General features: G+C 37.0%; 1 protein-coding gene across 8 annotated transcripts in view; it reads right to left on the minus strand.

Annotated features, from left to right (window-relative positions):
• RBMS1 (RNA binding motif single stranded interacting protein 1) overlaps positions 1-24,244 on the minus strand; it is a 196,586-nt gene that overhangs the window by 40,960 nt on the left and 131,382 nt on the right. For all 8 annotated transcript variants that reach the window (XM_039855656.1, XM_039855657.1, XM_039855658.1 and 5 more), the window contains exon 3: positions 260-318. In XM_039855656.1, coding sequence (XP_039711590.1) covers positions 260-318 — 59 coding nt within the window. The remainder of the gene's footprint in view (positions 1-259; positions 319-24,244) is intronic.

Genomic DNA, 24,244 nt, shown 5'->3' on the forward strand with positions numbered 1-24,244 from the left:
CCAGTATTTTGCATGTTAACTCCACTGGCGTCAAATCTGGGATTCTGGCAACCTGCTAACTGCTGTTGGGTTTCCAGCCAAAACTCGACCAGGGACGAACGTAAGCAATATGCTGACATTATGCAAGACAGAAACTGGGTGACACATAAGATTTGGCTTTTAATAAAATAGAGGTAGTTTTGAAACCAGAGATCAGGTTTAAAATTCCAACATTTTTCTAAAGCTACAATTTAGCAAATTGTTAGCCAAGGAAACATACCTTTGCATTTGTTCGTTGTCTTATCCAAAATTGCCTTTGTGGAGACTATTTTCCCGTATCTAAAAGACAAAAAAAAAAAAAAAAGTTATAATCAAGGAACCTTTATTAATAAGTCCAGAGAACACAAATACTTTTCAAACATCTGCGAACTTTAAAGCACAAAACGTTCTTTAGTAGAGTACAGGAAATGAGAATTCTAAACTCAAAACTAAACTAAAAAAAGGGAATGGTTAGGCGTGCCATTGGAATCTTTGGATTAGTTTGATGTGTAGCTTTGAGAAATTAGGTACTTACCTGACAATCTTGGGACCAAAAAAAAAAAAAAAAAAAGAAAAGAAAAGAAATGTGAGCTCTATAAAAAAATAGTTTTTTCCCCCCTAATAACATGATATCTGTGGTCAAATATAAAGCCTAAGGCAAGGTTACAGAATTATTAAAGTATTGTGATCCACACAGCCTTTAAAACTAATGAGGGGAAAGCTCTCTGCTTTATTTCTATTCATTTTGGTTTTGCAGACAGCACTGCATGACTTTAGAGCATCACAGAAGGTGTGTGTGTGTGTGTGTACACATGTTTAACACATTTGATGGTATATTTAAAACAGGTCTTTTTAAACCTAAAATCTGAATAACTGTTTACAAACATCTTTACTCATGCTTCTTTTAACTCAGAGATAAGTTATACAGTATACACACTAATATGTGTGTAAGAAATGGGCAATCAAGAAGAGAAAACAATGAACCAGAGATTAGGCATTGATTTTATGAGGACTTGTATGAGAAACGTGTTCAAATCCCTTAACGTACAATAGAAGTTGGGGCCGGGGGAGGGGGAGGAAAAAACTTAAAGCATTAAAATTTAGTACACTGCTACTGAAAATGAAACGGCAGTATAAACATATGTAGTAATTTTACACCCTTTCATAGCGACCCCACCACAATGTATAGCACTGCTATTTGTGTTTGTCTTCTTAAAATGGAGGGGAAAAAAAGCTTTGAAAAATAATGCGTAAACATTATTGGGACTTTGGGAAATACACATAATTTACATATTTACTTTCCTATGTATTTGCTTTAAAAAGTTCACATTTTCTCTAATATTGCTTTCTCATGAATGATTCTGAAGACTATAAGGTGTCTTAAAAGTTTTAGGAAACAGAAGTATCTGTAAAGCATTTTAAACCACTTTAAATACTATAGGTTTCTATTTTATGCATTGAACAAGCTGAAATATATTTATCAAGAAGAAACAAATGGCTCGAGCTACCCGCCTCCCTCAGTTAAATTTCACTGTGTAATCATGTAATCAAATGATTACTAACTAGGCATGAAAGTAGAGATAATTTAAGGTTCAAATGACAGTTACATCCAACAGGCATAATGTTGCACAAACACCTTGAAATCCCTATAGAGATTCTGAATATTTATAACAACATTAACACAGGTCACTAAGCTTACAAAAAAATAATTTTAAAAATCTGCAAACCAGAAAAAATATGATTCAAAGACCACCTTTTAGCAACCATTTATCTACCTAGGTTATTTACATGCCTGATATTTATCAGGGCTCTATCATTAGCAGAAGTTTTATCTGAACCGCTCTGGGATTGCATCTTTGTCTCATACCTTTCCAAAAGTAGGGAAGAAAGTTGGTATGACTCCAATTTAAGATAAGGGGGTTGAGAGTAACAGAGATTAAGAGACTTTGCTTGAGGTAGCAGAGTTCAGGGTCTTTTGTAAACCAAACAGAAGAAAGGAAATTTAGAGAAGGGCAGGCGCTAGCCTGCTACCCTACTGGTTCTCTCTCCACATTAATGATGGGAAAGATAAAGACATAGAGAAAGTGGGAAGTGGAAAAAGAGAAAAGGCCCTTGGTAGCACGGACACTTGATCCATGCCACACTCCCTTCTGGTTTGGGTTCTCTTTGATCTCTTTACTGCATTTGACATTACTCCTCACTTCCTGTACCTCTCTGCCTCTGCTCTGGCTCCCAGGATCCCATTCCACTTTCTGGGCTTTTTTTCAGTGGTTCTTTACCCATTTGGCTTCCTCTTCTCCTTAACTAAGTACTTTCACCACGTTTACTATGTGGTCCTCAACACTTCCTATTCCTAGGGAATTATCCACTGACATGGTTTTAATTAATGCCACTTCTCTGATTATGCCCATTTTTCTCTCCTTCCTAGGTTGTTTTTATTTTTAATCCCATCAAAGTTTTAGTTTGTTTGTTTGTTTGTTTCTTCCTTTTTTATCTTATATATCCTAGTACATTATTAAGATTCTTAAATATCACTTCATTCTCACAATTTTCTACATCTCATCCCCAAAGAAGCCCAAACACATCTTTCCCAATCTCCCCTTCATGTCTCTTCATTTGACAGAACTGCCACACTCACAATCTTTTACCAGATGTGAAGTCCTTGAGATATCATCAACTCAGCCGTTCCTGAACCCAGTCAGTCAATAACGCTCCTGAGTTTCGTCTCTGACATGTTGCTAATAGTCATTCCTTCTTTTCACTATGCCTAGACCTGTGCGAAAAGCATATATATCATAGTTCTCCTTGCCCACAGCCTCTGCTCCTTCCAATCCTGTCTGCTGCATTCATTACATTAAGCATCACCCCTCCATTACCCCATTCTACCCATGCTTGATTGAATTTGAAGAACCTGTTCAAACATTATTTTTCCATGAAAGCTTCACTAATATCCTCAGCCACTGAGGTGACCATTTTATAAGAAACCAGAAAGGGGATTACATTTACTCAGTTCCATGATCTAGGCACTGTGCCAGGCACTTTGCAGATAGGATCTCACTTAACTTCACAACAATCTTATGAGGTAGGTGCTATGATTTCCATTTCTTGCAAATGAGAAAACAAAAGCTCATACAAGTTTTGAGCCTAAGATCTTGCCTAAAAACCCCAAAGCTCAAAAACGAATTGTTTAAGTTCTCACTGAAATTTATCTATGAAATAATTTTGAGAAACATTTCCTTTACACATTGAGTATGAAAGGAGAGAAACAAAATGGAAGACTTCTTCTATTAAGATACTGGAATAGATTTATTTTTCAAGTTGTTTTCTTTGTTTTAAACACAAGAAATAAACATGTAGTTCATGGCTGAAAGAGGGATGGATAAATAGGGCAGGATGGGGTGGAGTATGGGAAAAGAGATATTACTGAAATTTATCAGTTTTACTTTCTATCGTGGTTTTTATCATGATTTGTGGGTTAAAACTGAAAGACCATGACTTCCTAGAAAGTGAGAAAACAGTTTTCACTCTGTGAAACAACTGCATACTAGCTTCCTTGCAATCTAGTGGATGAAGAAGATGCTTACCTGTGTTTACCATGGGCTGTTGAAAGGTTTTACTCTCCTAAAATACCTGCTTTTGGGGGCTGTCCACTCAGTTAAACAACTCACAGTACAAAAGGCTCTCATTAAAATACAGACCCCTGAACTGGAAGATGTTAACACTTTAAATCACTCAGGCCCTGGCTAAGTTAGCTTCTCAGTGAGTAATGCAGTCACTGCTGTGGGAATGGAGTACAGAACAAGTAGTTTTGATGACACGAGAAAGGGCTCTAAAACATGGAAAAGAGCTATCTATCAAATGGCATCTCAGAGAACAGAAAAGGAGCAGCAGGTCTCAGAGCAGTCACCATTTCCCTCTACCTTTTACCTGCAGTATAATGAGGGGCAGTGGATGTGAGGGGAGGAGAAACCATTATAGGTGATTAACACTTAGTCTAAATGTACTGTCGATCATCAGTGCCCATGAGAACAACAGATATCTGGGTAAAAACTCATGAAGCAACCAGATTTTCACCTCTCCTTGTTCCTATTTATACCTTAACTTGTTAAAAAAAAAAAGAAAAGAAATTGAGTAAAAGGGACATACAATGTCTTGGGAGAAACAGGCCACCTGACTGGCAAATGCACTCTAAGAACACTAAGGAGAGGCATGTCCAGGAAAGCAAACTACAGAATTTTATGGGGAAAATGTGAATATAAAGATTCTTTGGGTTTTATCCAGCTTCAAAGTAACAAGGCTCAGACCACACAGCCTTGACTACTCAGAATATAATATTCTTTGCTAAGAGAAGATAATCCACTCCAGAGGAAGCTCTGACAGTAAAAGGATAAAGAGGACTAAGAGACGTGACTACAGAATAATTAGAATTTCAAAAGGAGAGGATAACAAGTAAAAACTCACATTTAAACCTATTGGTCCGAGTGAACCTGGCTGATAAAATCTTTTGCTTAGAATCTACCAAAATTTCTTTTGTTTGCACCACAGCTTTAGTCATTTCTCCATTTCCATTTATAGCTCTTCTTTCATCTACTGTAATATAAAATCTAAATATATTTTAGTTTGCACTTAGTAAATAAAGCTTAATTTTCTCCTCTGCCCCCAATACTTAGTTCCTCCTAAATTTTACCTTTTGTTAATTAACCTTAATTATAAAAACAGTGCTTACTTATTATAATTAGAAAACACAGAAAAGTAGGTTGACATATTAAATCACCTGAAGTCCTGGGTATGAATTCTACTACATATTGGTGCATATCCTTACAGACTTTGTCCAGTGTGAGTGTACATCTGTGTGCACACACACATGCATACATGCACAGACAGACACACATTTCTCTACTAGGGAACTTGCAGTTTTTGAACATTCCCAGTTATAGGCCAAGGCTCTGAAGAGTAGTGTCTACTCTACTCACCACCAACAGATGGCGGTAATGGTTGATAAGTGGTTTTAATATTTGTCATTCCAGTTGTAAATGTGTTAAAGGCACCATGGAGTCATCTGCAGTGTTTGTGTTTGGGAATACTTTATGGACATTATTAAACCTGAAAAAGCAATGAGCGTGTGGAAAATAACGAGAAGTGTACACATAACGTAAACGACAAAAGCTTTTAAGTTTGAAAGAGGGTAGGATGTTGCACACACATGTAGGATGATTGTTTTTAACAGCCGAACTGCTTCTGGACAAGAGAGACTCATGCATCCATCCTGAGAGAGACGCTGTGCCCGTGCAAATGACATCAGCAAGAAGGAGGGAACAGGGGACTAAAATGAGAAAAATAAAACTTCTGTGTATGTGGCTATATTATTAACATCAACACTGGAAAGCCCCAGTGACTTAATGCGAAGGAATAATAAAAGTAACAGCTTATATTTATACAGTTTTTATTTTATGCCACGCACTGTTCTAAGTGACTTAAGGTCATTTACCTAAATCTTCACGACAACCTTTTGAGCAGATAAAGTATTACTCCCACTTTGCAGATGTGAAACTGAGGAGCAGAGTGAGTACGGGACCTATTAAAAGTTGCACAGCTAATAAGTAGCAAAGATGGGAGGCAGGAAGTTTGCTTTGGCCAACCATTGTTGACAGCTGCAGAAACTTTGGTCACAAAACAGATTGTTCCAACAGTTCAAAGCAATTCCCATCTTGAATCTGCACAGCTCCAAACCAGTGAGCAGATGAGGGCAGACTCCATAATTGTTACAGTCTCTAAGGCAGATGCTGATACCATCCAAAAAGGAGTTCCCTGACTCTCTGGATAGACGACATTGCTCTATATGGAATAAGAAACCCATCAACAGAACACATATACAGTTATCAGTGAGGAGGAGGCATGACTGGTTTTAAAGCTAAAAAAGAGCAACCCACGTATCTACTTGCTGAGAATGCATTTGGACCCTACAAGCCAAAACCTCTCATTATTTCAGAATTGTTGGGGGAAAGGAAAAAAATACATATATATATATATGCCTACACGAAGATGATACTGTACATGTAATTTTCTAACTTGCTTTTTTCTGCTTTATTATTTCAGTGGCTTCCCAGAAAAAGGGGATTTTCTAAAGTTTGCTTTAGCTCTTCTAACAGTGGCTAAATAGGGGAAGGAAAGAAAGTATAAATTGCATACATTTGCTTTGCTAACAGAAGAGTTTGCTGGAGAATGAGGCCACAAATAAAAAAGTAGGAGTCACTTATCCTTGTTATTCTGAATCCTCACTACCTTGAATAATTCAGCTGGTTATATTACTTTATTTACTTGGTAAAGGAAGTGGTAAGCATTATCTACAAAACATGTGAATTTTACAATGAAGCAATCGATATCAAACAGATTTTGTAAGGCTTTATCTTTTTGGCCCAAAAGATTTTCAATGTTTTTATACGACCAAATATGAAGAGTAGAGAAAGACATTTCCCGCTTTCATTCCAGTTTTTTGGCTTAACTCTCACATTGGATAATCGCCCCTTTCCACTCGTGTTGTATAGCTGGGCGTGCCTTTGTGAATAAACGATTCCCAGTGTGTGAGAACAGGAAGTGGCATCTTATGCAGCTGGAACTGGAGCCAGGGTTTGAAGGAGAATGTCTGGCAGGAAGAGCTGCTACAGCACTAAAGGTCAGAAACAAGCCTGGAGCTGAGGGTGAATGAAACACAGGAAAGACAAGTAGTCAAGAAAAAGATCAGACTGAGAAATCAACCCGCAATATTTATAGCAAATCTACAGTATGCCCTTCACCATATAAGGCCTATGAAAAAAACATATAAGATGCCATTCCTACCATCGGGGGGCAGAGGGCAATCTTTTGGAGATGTAAGGAATTTTTAATATTAAAAAATAACTAAGAATACTGTGATCTTGTATGGTAAATGCTAAATAAAGGGGAGTATAAGCCTAAGATGAAAGTCAAGTTCAGTGAGAAAGACTCTGGGGAAAGCAGGAATTCAGGTGGGCTGTGGAGGGCAATAAACAGAAGAATCTGTCTCATGCAACCTATGTGGGAGGAGCAGTGGAGGCCGAGCCTGAAAAGGTCTTATGGCGCCACGGGTTCCAGGAAAAGGAGTCGGGGAACAGAATGTGGTGGAGGTTTTGCAACTGCAGAATGGCATGATGAAAGCAAGATTCTAGTAAGATTAATGAAAATCTTATGGCTACGATTAGCAGAGAGAAATGTCACATTTTATGTTATTGTAATTTTTTTTTTTTATCTTTGTGTTCAAGTAATAACACTCCAGTTCAAGAAATTAAAATGGAGGGATGAGAAGAGATAGGACACACATGGAACAATTCTAAAGAATAGGAAAGTTTTAAGACAGAGTGCTTCTTTGAACTAGCCTTAAATGCTTAACTTGACATCTGAGAAGAATCACCCATGGTATCTATGCTTTGGAAAGCCAGTGGCTTCTCTGTAAATGCAAAGAGGATGGAGGAAAGGAACCACCACGATTCACTTTTCTGAACTGTCCTGGAAAGGGACGGTGAGTTTCAGCCTCAGTCACAGACACACAGCTTGCAAATTAGAGATGATTTAGCATAAACTCGGAACATCCTCAAGTGGTCTCATTCTCGTCTAGACTTGTTGTCTTATAAAATAAATTACAGAAGTTTTGGGCCAAAGTATCACATTTTTCAAGAGAAAATATAGATTTACATATCTGATTTTCACAACATTAAAATTTTAAGATAAACACATCCTTTCAGAATACAAATAAAAGTGGTAATTTGCACCCAGATTTTGGGATTAATACCTCTTCTGACTAAATTTACAACCATTCCTGTTAATCTGCCTTTTCAATAGTTCTGGGTGGCATGGCTAATCTATTATACATGCTGCATAAAAGTAGCAATTGATGCTGTTTACTGCATGTATGGCTTGAACTAAATAATTCATATAGAATGAGCATTAAAACTGCCCCATCAGAAATGGCTAAGATGCATTTTTTTTTTACCACATTCTATGAAAAACATATATCTCTCTTCTAAATAAAAAGCACTCTGCAAAGCATTTGATTTATTACATAGATGTGCTATTACAGTTTAGTATCGTGTCTATTATGGTCTGCAATCAAGGTAAAGTAGCTTTACACTATTTTATGGTCTTTTAAGAGCACGTCGCACAAAGGGTCATTTACATTATCTTGTGACACTTTTTTTTGCCACAAGTCACTGTACTGCAGCACTTATGGATGCAGTCACAGATGGCCAGACTCAAATTAGTGCTCCCAAGTACTAATATGTCAGAAAGAAAATAACACACGCTGAAAATGGAACCCAGAATTTTGCAAGTAAAATGTAAGATTATCTATCATAAAAATGAATCCCTAAAAGTCTCAAATATTGATTAATGTCTAACTTTTAAAATAAAGGCAATTTGATTATAGAAACTGGTCTTTCATTTCTGAATTGAATTTATGAAGTGACAATGATTGAGCATTCCTTAAATTTCCTTTCTCTTCCACCAAAATCTGTAATTATTTTCTTTGCTTTAGTAATCTCACCTTCATGTTTATGTAGTACTTTATCATAATGAAGACAATATTATGTTGAAAAGAAGATAGAGTTGCAACCAGAGAGATCTATCCTCAAGTGCTCTTTTGGCTAATAACAAGCTCTATGACTATGGCATACCTGTCTGGTCTTAGTAATCCATTCTGTAAAGCTGCATGACACCTACCTTCACAGGACTATACTTAAAAGGGGCTAGCAGAGTGCTTCACACATAACAGATATTCAATAACTATTAAATTTATTCTTTCTTCCCACCGTCCTCCAAATAAGGGCACTTTTAATTCTTTCCACGTGAGAGCACTAAACTAGACTACCTTTTTATCTTAATATGGAGTGTTGCCAGTGTTAAGAAAAGGCAGACCTACCATTTTTATGGTTACTTTTCAGTACAGTTCTTTGTTTACTGTAACTATTCAATATATACTGGTTGAATGAATGAAACATAATCATGTAATATGAATTTTTCCCCCTTAAAGTACTTGGTGTGGAGACTTAAGGGACATTGGCAGTTAATAGGGAGAGGAAAATACTACATTTTGCCTTGAAAAACAGATATGACCATGTACTTTATCCCAATTTAACGTATAAAAACACATGAAGGAACCAAGGTAGTTTAAGAGTTTAACACAGAGTTAAAAACTAGTACTAAAAAGAAAACTGTAAAATGTTGGTGGGTGGAACCCCAAAAAGCCTAGGAGATTTTGTTCCTAGATTGTTTTTTTTTTTTTGAGTATCTCTAAATTTGTTTGCTCCTTTTAAAAGAAATCAAAACTGGAAATCTCTCTCTCTCACACACACCCCCCGCTACCAAAGAACCATGGCAGTCTACAGAAACTGAATGCATTAAATTCCAACACTGAAAACCATAAATGACTGCTTCATTCAAAACAAGAATAGCGTGACAGAGAGTAAAAGCAAGCATGTTCTTTGAAGCAAAACAGTTATTTGAACTATTAAAACAGAGTGTGCAAATTACCTAGAAATTTCTCTTGATTCTGACACAAACTTAAAAGGCAGAAGTCAAGTTGGACATTTCCTAGGGACACTAATGCTGGCTTTGATCCAAAACACGGCACCAGTGTATTGATTTCCAAAGGCAGTCAGTCCATCCTTTGCTAAAGTAATAAATCCTGACTGCCCCACGACCTTGAAGAGACAGTCTGAAGAACAGACTGGAAAGGAAAATAACATCTATTTTACTCACTTCGGCGCTAAGAAATCTGGGGATATAATATAAATGCATTACTAGTAAAAAAAACACACTCGGACTGTCTAAGCCAGGGAATGCTAGTGCAGCCTGCCAGCGCAGTTGATGTTTCTGAATTTAGATATTTTGTACAAGGGTCACCTATGACAATGGCCATGGCTCTAAGAATGATCTGATGAAAATGGATAAATAGGGCTCCCACATTGGTTTCCTACTGGCTTGCCTCTGTATAAAGATGTCTATATTAACACTGCAGGTATAGATAAGCCATTGTTCCAAAAGCAGACTAGTGCGCCTCTGAAATTTTACAATCTTGACACCTAATAAAATCAGAGAGGAATTATCTTTATGTGAGAGAACCAAATGTTTCAAGTTACTTTAGTATTAGTTCCACAAAATTACCATATCCCAAATAAAGGTAATATGCCTCACTCTCCAGATAGCCTGAATTCACTGCATTTTCCAGAAGACATTCTGAATCTTCTTTGCAAATAAGGGGGCTGTGAAGGGAGATAGGGGCTGAAAGTATTTCTTATTTATAGGAGAAGATTCGAGCTAATAAAAATCATTATTTGCTTACAGATTAGATGAGGATATCTGGGAAGGGGAAACTTGGTTTGGATGAGTAAGTGGTTAAATAAGTGATTGAGCTAAAATCTGTCAGTCAATGTGCTCACAGCATGGAGGAAAGCCTCTAGGGATACACCACGAGGCTCTGTTCTTGGCAGGCACTTTTTCAACATCTAAACAATGACATATATCAGGTAACTGATAGCACACTTATTAAAAATATAAATGTCCAAAAGCTGGGTGGTAATGGTGAATGTAAGATGTCAGAATTAATACTCTGAAATTATTTCAACAAGCTAGATGTATACTTGGCTAAAGCCAACACTATAATAGGGAAAACTAAGTCTTACATGTATGTTCTGGGTTGGGGGTGGGAGTGAGGGGAGAATCAATGTACAGATTTAGGGAAAGCCTCGGCTTATTTACATGAAATACCTGGGCACTTTGATTAAGAACAAGTCCAAGTTCTCTGGAAAAAAAAAAAACCAAAAAAACGCAAAAAAACAAACAAAAACAAAAACAAACAAACAGACTCAGGCTACACCGAGAAAAATAAATGACCTGGATCATAGAAAGAAATTATGTTCTTAGGCCTCTTTGTTCAACAATCTCCAACACCCACCATTATGGGTTGAATTGTGTTCCCCCAAAAGATATATCAAATTCTAAGCAACAGTGCCTATAAATGCAATCTTATAAAATAGGTCCTTGCAGATACAGTCAAATTAAGATGAGGTCATTAAAGTAGGCCCTGATCCGATGGAGACACATGCCTTTATAAGACAAATGTGGACACAGGTATAGACATACAGGGAGAATGCCGTGTGATGAGCGAGGCAGAGGATTTCAGCTGCAAAACAGAACACCAAGGATTGCTGGCAAACCACCAGAAGCTTGGGAAGAAGTGAAGGAGGATTCTCTCCTACATTTCAGAGGGAGCATGGCTTTGCTGACATCTTAATTTGGACTTCTAGCCAGAACCGTGAGACAGTAATTTCCGTTGTTTTACACCACCCAGCTTTTGGCACTCTGAAACAGCAACCCTCGGAAACTCACAGAGCTCTAGCTTGCCTATATATTCCTATACAAGTCCCCTTACCTGTCGCCCTGCTCCATCTTAATTTCCTGACCTTAAAGATGTTACTTCATCTGGGAAATTCAGTGTTATTCTGCAAGACTCAGTTTAATGGTGCTCTCCAAAAGCAAGCCTTTTCTGACCTTCCCTGGCAGAGCTAAGCACTGCCTCTGCACTACGTCTATGGCAGCAAGTCCCCACAGAATCTTGGCGCAACACTCAGTACTCTGCTGCATTATCTACATGTCTGCGTCCCCATTATATGTGTGCCCTTGAACTTTGTATATCAGGTCCCAGCACAGTGCCTGACGAATAATAAAACTGTCAAAATTCAGAAGAAAAGGAATAAAGGAGTAAATAAATGAATAATAGTAGCCTGCTTTCATTGTGCTGTCTACACTACACATCTGTTCTAAACACTTCTTTTTAGCTAGTATGAACTCTTTCAGAAGAGAGTAAGCACCATAGACAAAAGTCTAGAAATCATATCCTATGTAGAAGGAAAAGTTGCTTGTAGAGTTGGCCACCCTGGCAGTGTTCAAGTAGAGCTAGGTGACCACCTGGGTCTAGGTCATTTATGATGCTGCAGAGAAGTGTCTCACAAAACTTACTTAAGAAGACATGATCACCAGTCCGTCAGTGGTAAACAGAAAAAAAAGCGCAACAAATTTTTCAAAAAATAAATTTATTCTAAGATTATGTACTCCTCACATTTTTGCTATTAAAATGGACTTTTTATGAAATAGTGATGAAAGATGGTGGTTGTTTCAGTGTATGTCTCTTTTGACCAAATAAAATTTGGATTCTAGACTGGATCTCTAATCTTAATTAGTTCTGTTTAATGTGCTGGTCCTTAAAATCCAAAAATTTTGGAAGCACTAAACTATGGTGGGTTGGTGGGCAGGAGGTTGAACCCCTGCCTTGAAAAGGGAACTGGACTGGATAATCAATAAGACTAACATTGATAAGAATAATAGTTATGTGGACAGAATGACTGGATAAAAGAATGGCGAAACATCTTTTAAAAACCACACATCAAAGCATTCCATTTATTTTAATTTTGAGTTATAAACTGGAACAAAAACAGCCCAATAAAATGCTATAAAACTGTATATGAATTGACCATGTCCCCCCCAAAAAAACACACATAATAAAAAAATGAGAACATGAACAAGGCTTCTTCATAGCTTTCTTCACTCTAGTTCTCTCCAGGATTCAGCTAAAGTGGGCATGTTATTAGCAATGATGCCTCCTTATACTTCCTGTAACTCCTGCTGAATTAGCAGAACACAGCTCTCAGCTCTCCTGACTTCCTGCTTTGTTCAGGGCTTACTTAACCTTGTGTACTTAAAGAGTCAGGTAAAATGGGTCCTGAACATAATTGTATTATTTCAGAAAGGCGCCACAGAATGTGCAAAAAGAGGATCCTCAAAAGGGAGCCAAGATCCTAGTAATAATAGCAAATCACTGAAGGTATGGTGTCAAAGGAAGTAACCAGAAGCTCCATGACACAACATGGTTGTACACAGATAAACTATCTCTCTCTCTCTCTCCTCTCCCTCTCTCCTCCACCCCACTCTTTCCAGGTAAGTGCATAATGCATTATACTTTAAAGAATAAGTGTAACATCTCTGGCATTAAAATGGGATTCAAATATAAGGTAACTCAGAAGTGAATTCACTCTTCCCAGCCACTCATGCAGTGAAAGGTAAGGCGGTGGGGGGGTGCCGGGGGGTGGGGAGGATATAGGTGGGCAGCTTTCTTTGAGCTTGAGTTGAGAGTGAAAAGTAGAAATATGACATGATTCTCTCTCCTATGCTTATCTGACAAATATATATTACATATAATCTATATTATAATACTAATAATACTAATTTCCGCTCTCTTATAAGGAATATGGTATCTGTTTTAGAATGTAGGTAAAAGAAAAGGCAAAGTTCTAAATAAAAGTTAAGTACCCTTTCCCACTACTTAACTGTTCGGAGCTCAGCTTATCACAGTATTTGTTTGGCTTTTACCTGGGTCCGTCTCCATCAGGCCACTGCCTGTTCTGAACCGTATCCAGAGAAGGTAATAATTGCCCCCTTAACACCAAAGCCTACACAATAGGCACTAATTGCTCCAAGCCCCTGCTTGTTTCCTCTCACAAAAAGCTGAACTCACAAAAAAAGGCAGGGAATGGCCTTAAGCTGCAGCTCACTTCTTTGACCTGACTTCAAGCCCTTCTCAAACCATGCACCTCATTTACAGAGGCAAAGGGCAGGAATGAAGGGCAAGTGAAGTAGGGGATAGAGGGTGGACAGAAATAAGTACTTTTAGGTCCAGTAAATGACAAATTAAAGTTCCCTCTAGAGGCTAGCCATAAAACGTGATAACCATAGAAGAATCAGAGAGAAGCAGCAATGGAAATTCAGGAGATGATAACAAAGTGGTCTCTTTAAAACCAACAAATATTTCAGAAAAATGAAACCATGCAACTCTTGAGCATGAATAGTGAACCTTAAAGAAAACAGACATAAAGTGTATTTGTTTTAAATAGATGAAGATCTGAGGGGTACAGCACCTGCTCTAATACCATGTGAAATGAGATGTCCATATCTGAAAATCTATTTAGGCAATGATGATAATTTTGAGCTCTCAGTTCTATAAATATTTTCATCCTTTTCGAGGAAGAATCCTCCATTACTACTCACAGTATTTATCTACATTACCTGAAGATTTCCATTTCTCTGACAAGACATACATTAGGAGATTCTGCAGAAAAGGAGATGATGTAGTATGTACTTTTTAGGTCCTTAACAAAATATTTCTGAGTAAACAAATGAGCTAATGAGTGAGAATCTGTCTTAATGAGCGTACAGTGAACATACAGGCAGTTAATGTTAAGAACCATGAGAGAAGCTCTAACAAGTGTTTAGTTTCTATGATAAACTTTTTAAAGAACTGTCACATTTGACATTTTATAAGGGCTTTCACACATATATCTCATCCAAGCCCCACGACAACCTGGAAAGGAGATCAGTCCTGTTTTACAGAGAAAGGAAACTAAGACTGAGGGGAAAAGTGACTCATTCTTTCACTGCAGGCAGTAGAAAAAAGTCAGAAAAGGAAATCAGGTTGCTCGGTAGGTGCTCAGTAAAAAGAATGAGTATGAATCAGGTTCCTCCTGAAGTTCACTGAGTAGCCACTTCCAGTGACAATGTTAAGGAAACTGTTGGCTAAAATGGGAAGAGATCGTTATTAGAGTCATGACTGGACCTGTGCCATAAAGAGTATGTCGGGCCAAAGGCATACAACCCTCTACTTTAGGAAAATGAAACTAAAACATTTAAACCCCATATTTATCCCTTTAGTCACCATTTTAGGCTAAGATTAAAACACAAGTTTTAAGTTTATACTAATGAAAGTGGAGACTCAAGACAATTTTAGGGGTAAAGCAACCCAAAACTTGAGCCAAAAAAGAAAAAGCTATATAATATATACCTGACTTTATCCTGAAATGGAGGGAAAAGATATTTGTCTTAGAAAGAAAAGGCCAAAGCCTTTCGGCCAGTCCCATAACAAAAAACAAAGTCATGAAGATTACAATCTATCAACTCATGTGCAGGAGAGAAAAGAAATGTCTAGGATCTAAAGAATATGGTTTATACACATAAGCTCAGCAAAAAGCAATAAATGGTTCCTGGAGAAACAAATGACCAATCCATCACCTGAAAAGGGGATGAGAGAATGTATAAGACATTCTTTTTGGGGAAAATATTTTCACAAGTGTATTTATTATCAAACTAATCAACCACGTGAAAAAAAAAAAACAAAAACCCCCACAAAGGTTATAAGAATTAGCAGTACCATCAAGGTCTTCTGAGAAAGTGGAGTAGCAGGGAGAAAGAACCCAGCACAAATGTCTAAGAGCAACCAATTCATCAACTGGCTGAGCCTCTCTTATTGTTACAACCACGTAACAAACCTGCAGACATGACAATTACAGGACAGCAACCTCCCAGGGAACTGTTCAAATTGTTATGTGTGAAAAATGTTAATGTGTCGGAGACAAAAGCAACGATCAATTTCTTGACATAAACCAGTTTCTACTCTTGCTAAATAAAAGGAAAAGCTAATGTGTGTGCAGAGTTTCTTTTCATTTGTTCTCCTCCAGTGCAGAAGGCACAGAACAGATTTTCGTAAACTCTTGGCTAATTGGACTTGCAATTCTGATGTAACTGTATCCCATGTAGCCATGCCAATTAAAAACTTCCCCCAGGATCTTCATTATGTGCTTCTAAAACTACATGTAGTGTTAACTGTTCTTGGTTTCCTTTCATTTCTAGGGCACATGTATGGATTGGTTCCCACAAGATTCATCCTGCCAGGTATACCATGCATTTTAAATTATTTATTTCATAGGGTCTTCACGGCTGGCAAAGAGGACCAGACATTCATTAAAAAGACAATCTGGAATGGTCACTGGGTCTTTTGAACGTCTATCTAAAGTGGGTTAGGATAAACTATACTTTATCATTCTGTTATTTTACACTGAGCAGCTCCTGTCAGGGTCAAATTTAGTTGTTTTTCTAATAGAGATAACACACACTACCTGTCAAATTGGCAAGGATGATCTAAAAAATAAAGGGAAAAAAAAAAGAAAACTCCCAGGTGGCCAATAAAATGGTAAAAGAGGCATACAGCTCTGTGAGAGCAAAATGGTTACAACTCAGAGGACAATTTGGCAATTTGGAGCAGTAGCTCAAAACTATTTCTCCTAAAGAAATTATTAAGATGCGGTGCAAAATCTGTGGCAAAAATTACATAGAAATACTGTAAATAATTTAAACACTAAGTAACTACAGAAGAGCTGGGGGAAAGAAAAACCATGTAATCAACGCTATTGTATGTCCTCCATAGAGTGGAGAGACAACCCAGGTTTCCAGCAAAGAGGGAACAAGATTTTGTATTTTGTGATACATATTGTGAAGAAATCATATACACATTCCAACCCCTCCTTTCTTCTTGAAATACCTAGACCAGCACTGTCCAATAGAATGCAAACCACAAATGCAACCCACATATGTAATTTAAAATTTTGTAATAACCACATTAAAAATTAAAAAGAAATATGAAATTTTAATATTTTCTTTAACCCAATATATCCAAAATATTATCATTTCAACATGCAATCGATACAAAAATAATAATGAGATGTTTAACACTTTTTTCTACTAAGTATCTGAAACCCAGCATGTCTCTTACAAGTCCAGCACATCTTAATTTGGACTAGTCACATTTCAAGTGCTCTACAGCCACGTGTGGCTGGTGGCTGCCATGGTGTCTGCACAGATCTGGATGTTCACCGGCAGTTGCCTGCTCCACAGCTGGAACTTCTCTTGCCATGGGAAATGGTAGCCTGGCACCTTTAAGTCATGGATACGGCAGTTGGCAACTACTACTACTTTAGATTGCTTACGGCAGTTACTTTAGAGTGGACACAAATTCAGGCAATAATCCAACTTTTCCACTGTTGAGGTTATTTTTCTAACCTTGGCTACAAGGGAAATAACAATCGTTCACTTGGGGTCTAGACTCTGGGAACGTCTGCACATCAGGCACACCAGAGAAGTCCCAACAGCATTTTTTGTTTAACTTAGTAAGGTTTTATGGCTACTCTCACAGTATAAATTAAGTCTTGTGGTACTTACATAGCAGAACATTCTATGATTGTCCACTTTAAGTGGAATGAATAACACATATGAATTAGGACTGCATGTCAGAATGGTACATTTGTTTGATGAGCCTCATTTCAAGAAAAACATGGAGCGGGGGTACATTTTTCTTCACTGTCAAAAAACAAGGGACTAAATCTGAAGCCAATCGGCCTTGCAGATATGAGACCTCTACTTGTATTAGCCATCATATTTTAACCATATGCTACCACATGATGCTGGGGGAGCAACCAGGGCAGCCGCCAGCCTTTAAGGCACCTTTCATGTAAATTAGAAAAAGGTACCCTCTATGGGAGGAGGAAATCCTTCAAGCACAGCACTAGATTATTGAATGGGAGATAAATTTCAGCCCCACATACCCCAAGAGGGGCAATTCTTACGCAGGCGACAACATCCCCAATTGTACATGGGGTCCTGAGAACAATTCCCAGCTGTTACACAACAGCAGACATGGGTAGCAAGCTCTGGAGATAGCAACGACCTCAATATGTAGGTACCGAGAATGCCATCCTTACTAAATACTGCAAAATGGAGACAGTCCCCCTTTGAGGACAGCTGAGGAGAAAATAAGGAGCAGAAATCCAGATTTTCAAAAAGTAAAACTGTTCTTATACATGTAAGTTAGAAATTAAAATTTCTAAAGTTAAGGCAATTTTAATATACATAAATATATAATGAATTTAATAAAAATGTTTTCCATAAATCTTTATAAGATACAGAACAAATGGTTCTGAGAGAGTCTATCTAGTGATATAACTGGGAAAGTTGGAGCTTGTTAATGACACACTTTTTCATTCCTCCTTTGCTATAATAACTTGACTGTAACAATACAGAATAGAAGTCTCAATTTTACATGTGTGCTATAAAAAAATCACAGTATATTCTACTGTCCATCTAAATATAGCCTAAATGAAAATGCACAATAACTTCAAGCCAAACTCATTATCTCCCCAACCAAACTCCATATTCCTTTTACCCTGGGAAGTCATCACATCTTGCTACCTACCTACCTATCTTTTTCTCTCATATTTATTATAATCTTAAGGAAAGGAACCGAGCCTTATTCATTTATATGTCTTATATTATCTACCACAATGTCTTTCATGTAATAAGTGCTCAATAAATGGGGGTTGAATTGACTGATTTAAAGAGTTAAACTGAAAAGAAAGAACAAGTGATGGCCATAAGGAACAAACAGGGTGAGCACAGAGGAATATCCAATCACCACTCAACAGTTAGAGGATGGAAGGTGTCGAAAAGCAAAGAAACTGTATTTGTTCCATGCCCTATTTGCACCAACCACTAGCGGAGGAACGATTGTCTCACTTAAACTCCACAGTTTACGACTGAGAACACTGAGGCCAGAAGGGAAAAGCAACTTGCCCACGATCATCCAGCTATTACACAGGGAGCCCGGGCTGAACTAGGCCTGCCTGTGCCAAATCACATCCTGTTCTCTTGTGCCATCAGCTCAAGGGGGAGAAGCTGTTAAAGCGAAAGCCAAGATGTCAGCTATACAGACTCTGGAGGAAAACTCTGTGCTATATTATCCACGTAGTCACCTTTCTCCTTTTCCTTTACCTGTCACTCATCTCATTCTGTTCTACTGAAACAAGTTTATTTTCATTATGAATAACATTACAATCTGAGCATAAATTCTAAATTGGTGATCAAGTTACTTTAATAATATTCAATATAGAATTCCAGGAAAACAAATTATTTTGAGCCTTTGAAGTTTATGGTAACAATGGTTTTGTTACCCGTTGTTTTTCCTGTGTTTGTGATGTACTTGGAAAGAAACAGATGTCAAAGCTATGTTGATGCTCTAAAATTATTTGTGGTGATCTAAAAGTTCTGGGAACGGCATCTGTAAATTAATTTTTCCCAAAGTGCCAGGAACTGAAACACAAGGGTGTATTTATTACTCACTCTGAACTGTTCTAAAATAAGATCCTGAGGAAAGCATTTAAAATAGCAAAATGAACATATGTATTTATATGTCCGATGTATGCACACATCTTTACAGATGTGCATGTGTGTGATGCAATCGAAAAATGTGTGTATATGTATATATGAAATAGACTTTGTGAATAAACTGAAATAAGGTACAGTTAGTAAAACTCGGACTAGTTCTTAGTCTATAAATTTTTTTCTTAATACACAGAAGTATACATAAAGGCATTTATTTTATCTTTGGATTGGTGATGTTTGAACCATCATTAGTGTTCATCAAATGTTCACAATATTCAGAGAGCTATGTAACCCACGTCCCTGTTTTTCAGAAGCTTATACCAGTTAGGTTCTCATCTCTCAATCATTCTCTTTCTCATGTAAATCTGATCCTCTGTTGTGTATGAAACACAGTTCAGGTTAACTAAATATACATATTTTAAGTATCAACAAATAAACTCTGGAGAGGGTTTTTTTTTTTTTAGCAATGGGATTACTTTTGACTCTTCGGTTCTTCTTTAAACTTTTGTATATTTTTCCTTTTTTTAAAAAAAATAATTCCCACCCTCACTTCTACCCCTAACCTACAGACGTTGCTGTCTCTCCTTAAGAACCGGATCTCTGAAGGAGGGGCATCTCCTCCCACAGGCTCCCGGCGTGCACCCACAGTGCACCCACACCCGGGGCCTGGCGCCCCCGGGGTATGGTCTGTGGCTCCACCTGGGGCGGGAACCCAGGGCCTTCTATATGTAAAGCAAACACTACACTGTAGTGCTAACAACTACCTATGGAGCCACCCCCTGTATATTTTTCTATTTTTTATGAGCATATATTACTATTGAGAAAAAAAAATTAAACCATACCATTTCCTTTGCTATAATTTATTGATGAACCAACACTATTTAAAGAATAGTAACCAAAATACTAAAATAGTCACATGAAACAATTATCTGAAAACATCTTTAATTCTGTTGAATCCTACTGACTGGATTTAAAAAGGGACACATTTAGGCTATGTTCTTACCGTGAATATAAGACTCTGGAAGACACTAGAAGTAAGAATTTCTCAAAACATACTCCCAGGAGGCCCAACACTGGTTTCTGTTTCCCCAAGGAGTAATCTAATAACAGCAAAAGCATACCAGCTGACCTCAGGGCACATAGGGGAAAAGGAAGAAAGCAGATCTCTAAGAAAACAAGGAAAGAAATTATAGGAGGCTTGAGAGTCTGAGGAATCAATAACTCTTAGAAAAATCTAAAGCCGGTGCATATTCAACAATGAATGTGTAAATAACCAGAATTTTCTGATATGCAAGTTATAAAAGATAGGCAAACTGTTACAATCGTTCAGGAAAAAATCCAAACTTTAGAGTCAGAGTTTAAGAAATTAGTAGTTGTACATATCTGTTTCTTAATGAAAAGGTGAAACTTTCAATTTAACCTTTTAGAAAACAGAGACATTCATACATACATCAGTAAATATATAGAACTTTTTTAAACTTATTATTCTAAAACACATGTAATCTTAAAGGAGTAATCAATACCTTCAAGATGACTTAAAAACTCAACTACTATAGAGAGTGTCATACCCGAAATGATGACCCTTGATCCAATGATTAGGATCATTTTCACGGTCTACTCTCATTTGTCCTATTATTTCTCCCCTTTTGTAAAATGTTCATTGTTTAAAAGATTATAGAATTGGAAAAATTAATTATCCTAGAGTTTTAAAACTGTATGTATGGGAGTGGGTGGATGGACAGAGATCATGCTGAATAAGAATTAAATATTTTTCACTTAGTGATATATTGTGATTTTATTTGCATGGCATTATTTTTCAAAAACAAGATCTATAATAACTGTAACATGTTTTAATGGGCACATTATAAATTCATTATTTCTGAACACTTAGGATGTTTCCAATTTTTTAATACTACAAATAGCACTGCGATAAACATCCTTAGATTAATATCTTTACCCCATAATTATCTTCCCTCTGCCCAGCACCGAGCCGAGTCCCAGTGCTCTGACGCTAAAGCTGACAACTTGATACCACTGTCAAGGAAAGTCTCCATCCTGACACCCCAAAAGGGGGCAGGGGAATCCCATGTTCACCATGATGTTGGGAGAGTTCAGGGTCCAGAAAAAAATCAGAACTGAAAAACCATGAATCTAGTTACACAGTCACAGAAGAGACATAGTAATTAGATAATACCTGAGAACATTTTCCTTATTCTTAGTGGTACCCAGAAAAGGGGATCCCTAAATGTGGAGAGGATAGCACAGTTGAGCTACACTACCATCTGTTTTTTTGTTTTCAATTAAATCAGCAAGGTACATTCAAATGTCCAAATAATTTTATCTCACATCTCGAAGTCCCTTCCATTCCAAATCTCACAATAAATATTTGAGTAGAATGTGAGCAAGAATGAACTTTTACCTCCAATATAGTTACATTTTTTTCAAACATTTACAACTAAATTCAACTGCTTGATGTGGTTCACTAATAATATTGAGAAAATGCAATAAAAAATTTACTCTCCAAAAGAAAAGTTCAGTAAACCTGGTGAGACCTTTCTTAAACCACTTATCTAGCAATGATATGTTTCATTTCACAATCTTAATGTTTGATCTTATAACCAGGTAAAACGGCCTGTGAAATCAAGTAACATGTTGTTCTAAGGGCTAATTAAGATGCCCTGAGTTCTGAGCAGCTGTTTTATTACTGTCATTTACAGAAATTTGTCTTAAATATCTGACCTGTTCTCCTTGAAGAAAATGGCTTCTATTAATGCTTGGCACAGTAACATGAAACTTTGGGAGGCAAAATCACGTTCTGAGAGTGGTTAAAAGGTACAAACTTCCAGCTATAAGATAAATAAATCCTGGAGATGTAATATATAGTACAGGGACTATAGTTACTACAGGAGTAGATCTTAAAAGTTCTCATCACAAGAAAAATAAATTTTAACTATGTAGTGATGGACGTTAACTAAACTTATGGTGATCATTTCACAACATATACATATATCAAATCATTATACTGAATACCTAAAGCTAATATGTGTTATATATCAATTATATCTCAATTAAAAAAGTCGCCTGAGAAATATGTCCCTATATATGTTTAAATATCTAAACAGATATCACCAGTGTCCCTTAGAGTTATTGAAATATGCAAAATTAATGCAAGAAAACCCAATCAGGGGTTATTTTTGAAAGCCATTGCATTCATAGTGCCAGCTGCTTACTTATTTAATTGTCCACACAGTAAAGCCTCCTCTTAAGAATGTTAAATCAGCATCACAGCAGAAATAAAACATATTCTTAGGGGTCAGACATCCCTTCCACCCTGAAGCATCCACATCATTTGCTGTTTATTAGAGTCTTTAAGAGGCATAGATCAAGTCAGCAGTATAGACGGAAAAATTTTACACTGTCATCGCCCCACTGCAATTCAAACTAGGGATCTTCTGGTGACATGAAAAAAATCACTTAGATCCACTAAGAAGTGGAATAAGGGACCTCAGAAGCCATCATGGCATGCAACACACCTTATGGAAACTTACTGTTGAGGCCAAACTGATTCCAGGCAATTTTGTCATTATAGATCACATTCCAGAAGAAGGCTACTGCCTGGGTTAAAAATGCTCACTTCAATCAAATGTTATGTCCAAGGAGGGACAAATCACAGTTCTCAAGGGGTTAGGAATCCCTCTTTTCATGGAATTTTAGGCAAGACATAACCTGGTTTCCAGTGAATATTCCTAAAAGTAAAGTCAAAATTGTTCATTACTTGTAACTTCAAAAATGGTCCTTCAGCATTTCAGAAATTCTATTTGAATGTCGTAAATTAAAAAAAAAAAAGTAAAATCCACACCAAAATGACAAACTGACTTTAAGTTATTAGCATTGTAGCATTAGCCTCATTTTGTTCCTCTTATTGTAGCCAAATCAGAGAACTGACTCTGTCCGAGGTCTGCACTGGAAATAGAACAACTTCAGCGGGGCCTCCTGTTTCGCTATTAAACCTATCGGATTACTGGTTCTAATTAAGGGTTGTGTTACTGGCTACCACACAGTTATTAATGTACATTACTGCCATTATAGGAAGTTCTGACTTCTGCAGTGAGTCACCTGGAATAAAATTTAATTATCAACCAGAGAAAATAGGAGTAAGGATAATATAAAATGGCTTCTTGTGAGGCATCTGTGATTAGAAAATACTGTTTTATCGTTTTTGCTTTGACATTAGGAGATTAATTACTAAACCCCTTTCTAGAACCTAAAAGTAATTCATTCCTAAGGCGAGACCACAGTGTATTCTAATCTTCATGTGTGCTATTAATTCTGCAAATCTTTGTATAGTACATTTTTCACAGTTCAAGAATATGAGCTACAAGAAATTGAATTTACTACCGAAATCAGTCTGACATTTAAAACAATGCTGTAGGACTTGCTAACGTATGTTTTAAAACTATATATTTATTTCCTATCCTATCTTTTGTTGGCCAAATACTCTAAACAACTTGGAATAAGGAAACGACTGTTACCATTTAATGGACATTTTCTTTTTTTCAACCTGAAAGTTTTTATTTTTTTAAGTCAATATGAAAGCAATAATATTGATGTATTTCTGATATTTTAATGCTAATTATCTCACATAGTCCTCACAACAGCCAGCAAAGTAGGTAAAATAGGTAACCTGTAGGCAGCGATACTGGGTGAGACAACAGGTATTACAAAAAAGGCAACAGTTCATTCCTTGAGAACATTTTAACTAAGATCAAACACTTATCTTTCTGAGATACTTTCAGTGAAGCCTTGCTCAAAGGTAGAACCTGGGAAGATACATTTTTGTATTCCTTTCCATATCTGTGATGGTTTGCATGCCTTGATGAGCATTTTGATTTATGACTCTAACAATTTATGGAAACATTACTGTGGATCTATGACAATGCGAACAAGCTATTCAAAAGGAACCGGTCAGATTTTAATTTTTAGGAGGCAAGTATATGGAAACGGCAAAACATTTCACAGCTATGACATTTCACAACTATTTACCGAGTGCCTACTACACACCAGCACTCAGTTCAGATGTTAGACAATAAAGGACAGCAAAAAAAAAAAAAAAAAAAAAAAA

Source organism: Pteropus medius, unplaced genomic scaffold (assembly GCF_902729225.1).
Source record: "Pteropus medius unplaced genomic scaffold, Ma_sr-lr_union100, whole genome shotgun sequence".
Lineage (NCBI taxonomy): Eukaryota > Metazoa > Chordata > Mammalia > Chiroptera > Pteropodidae > Pteropus > Pteropus medius.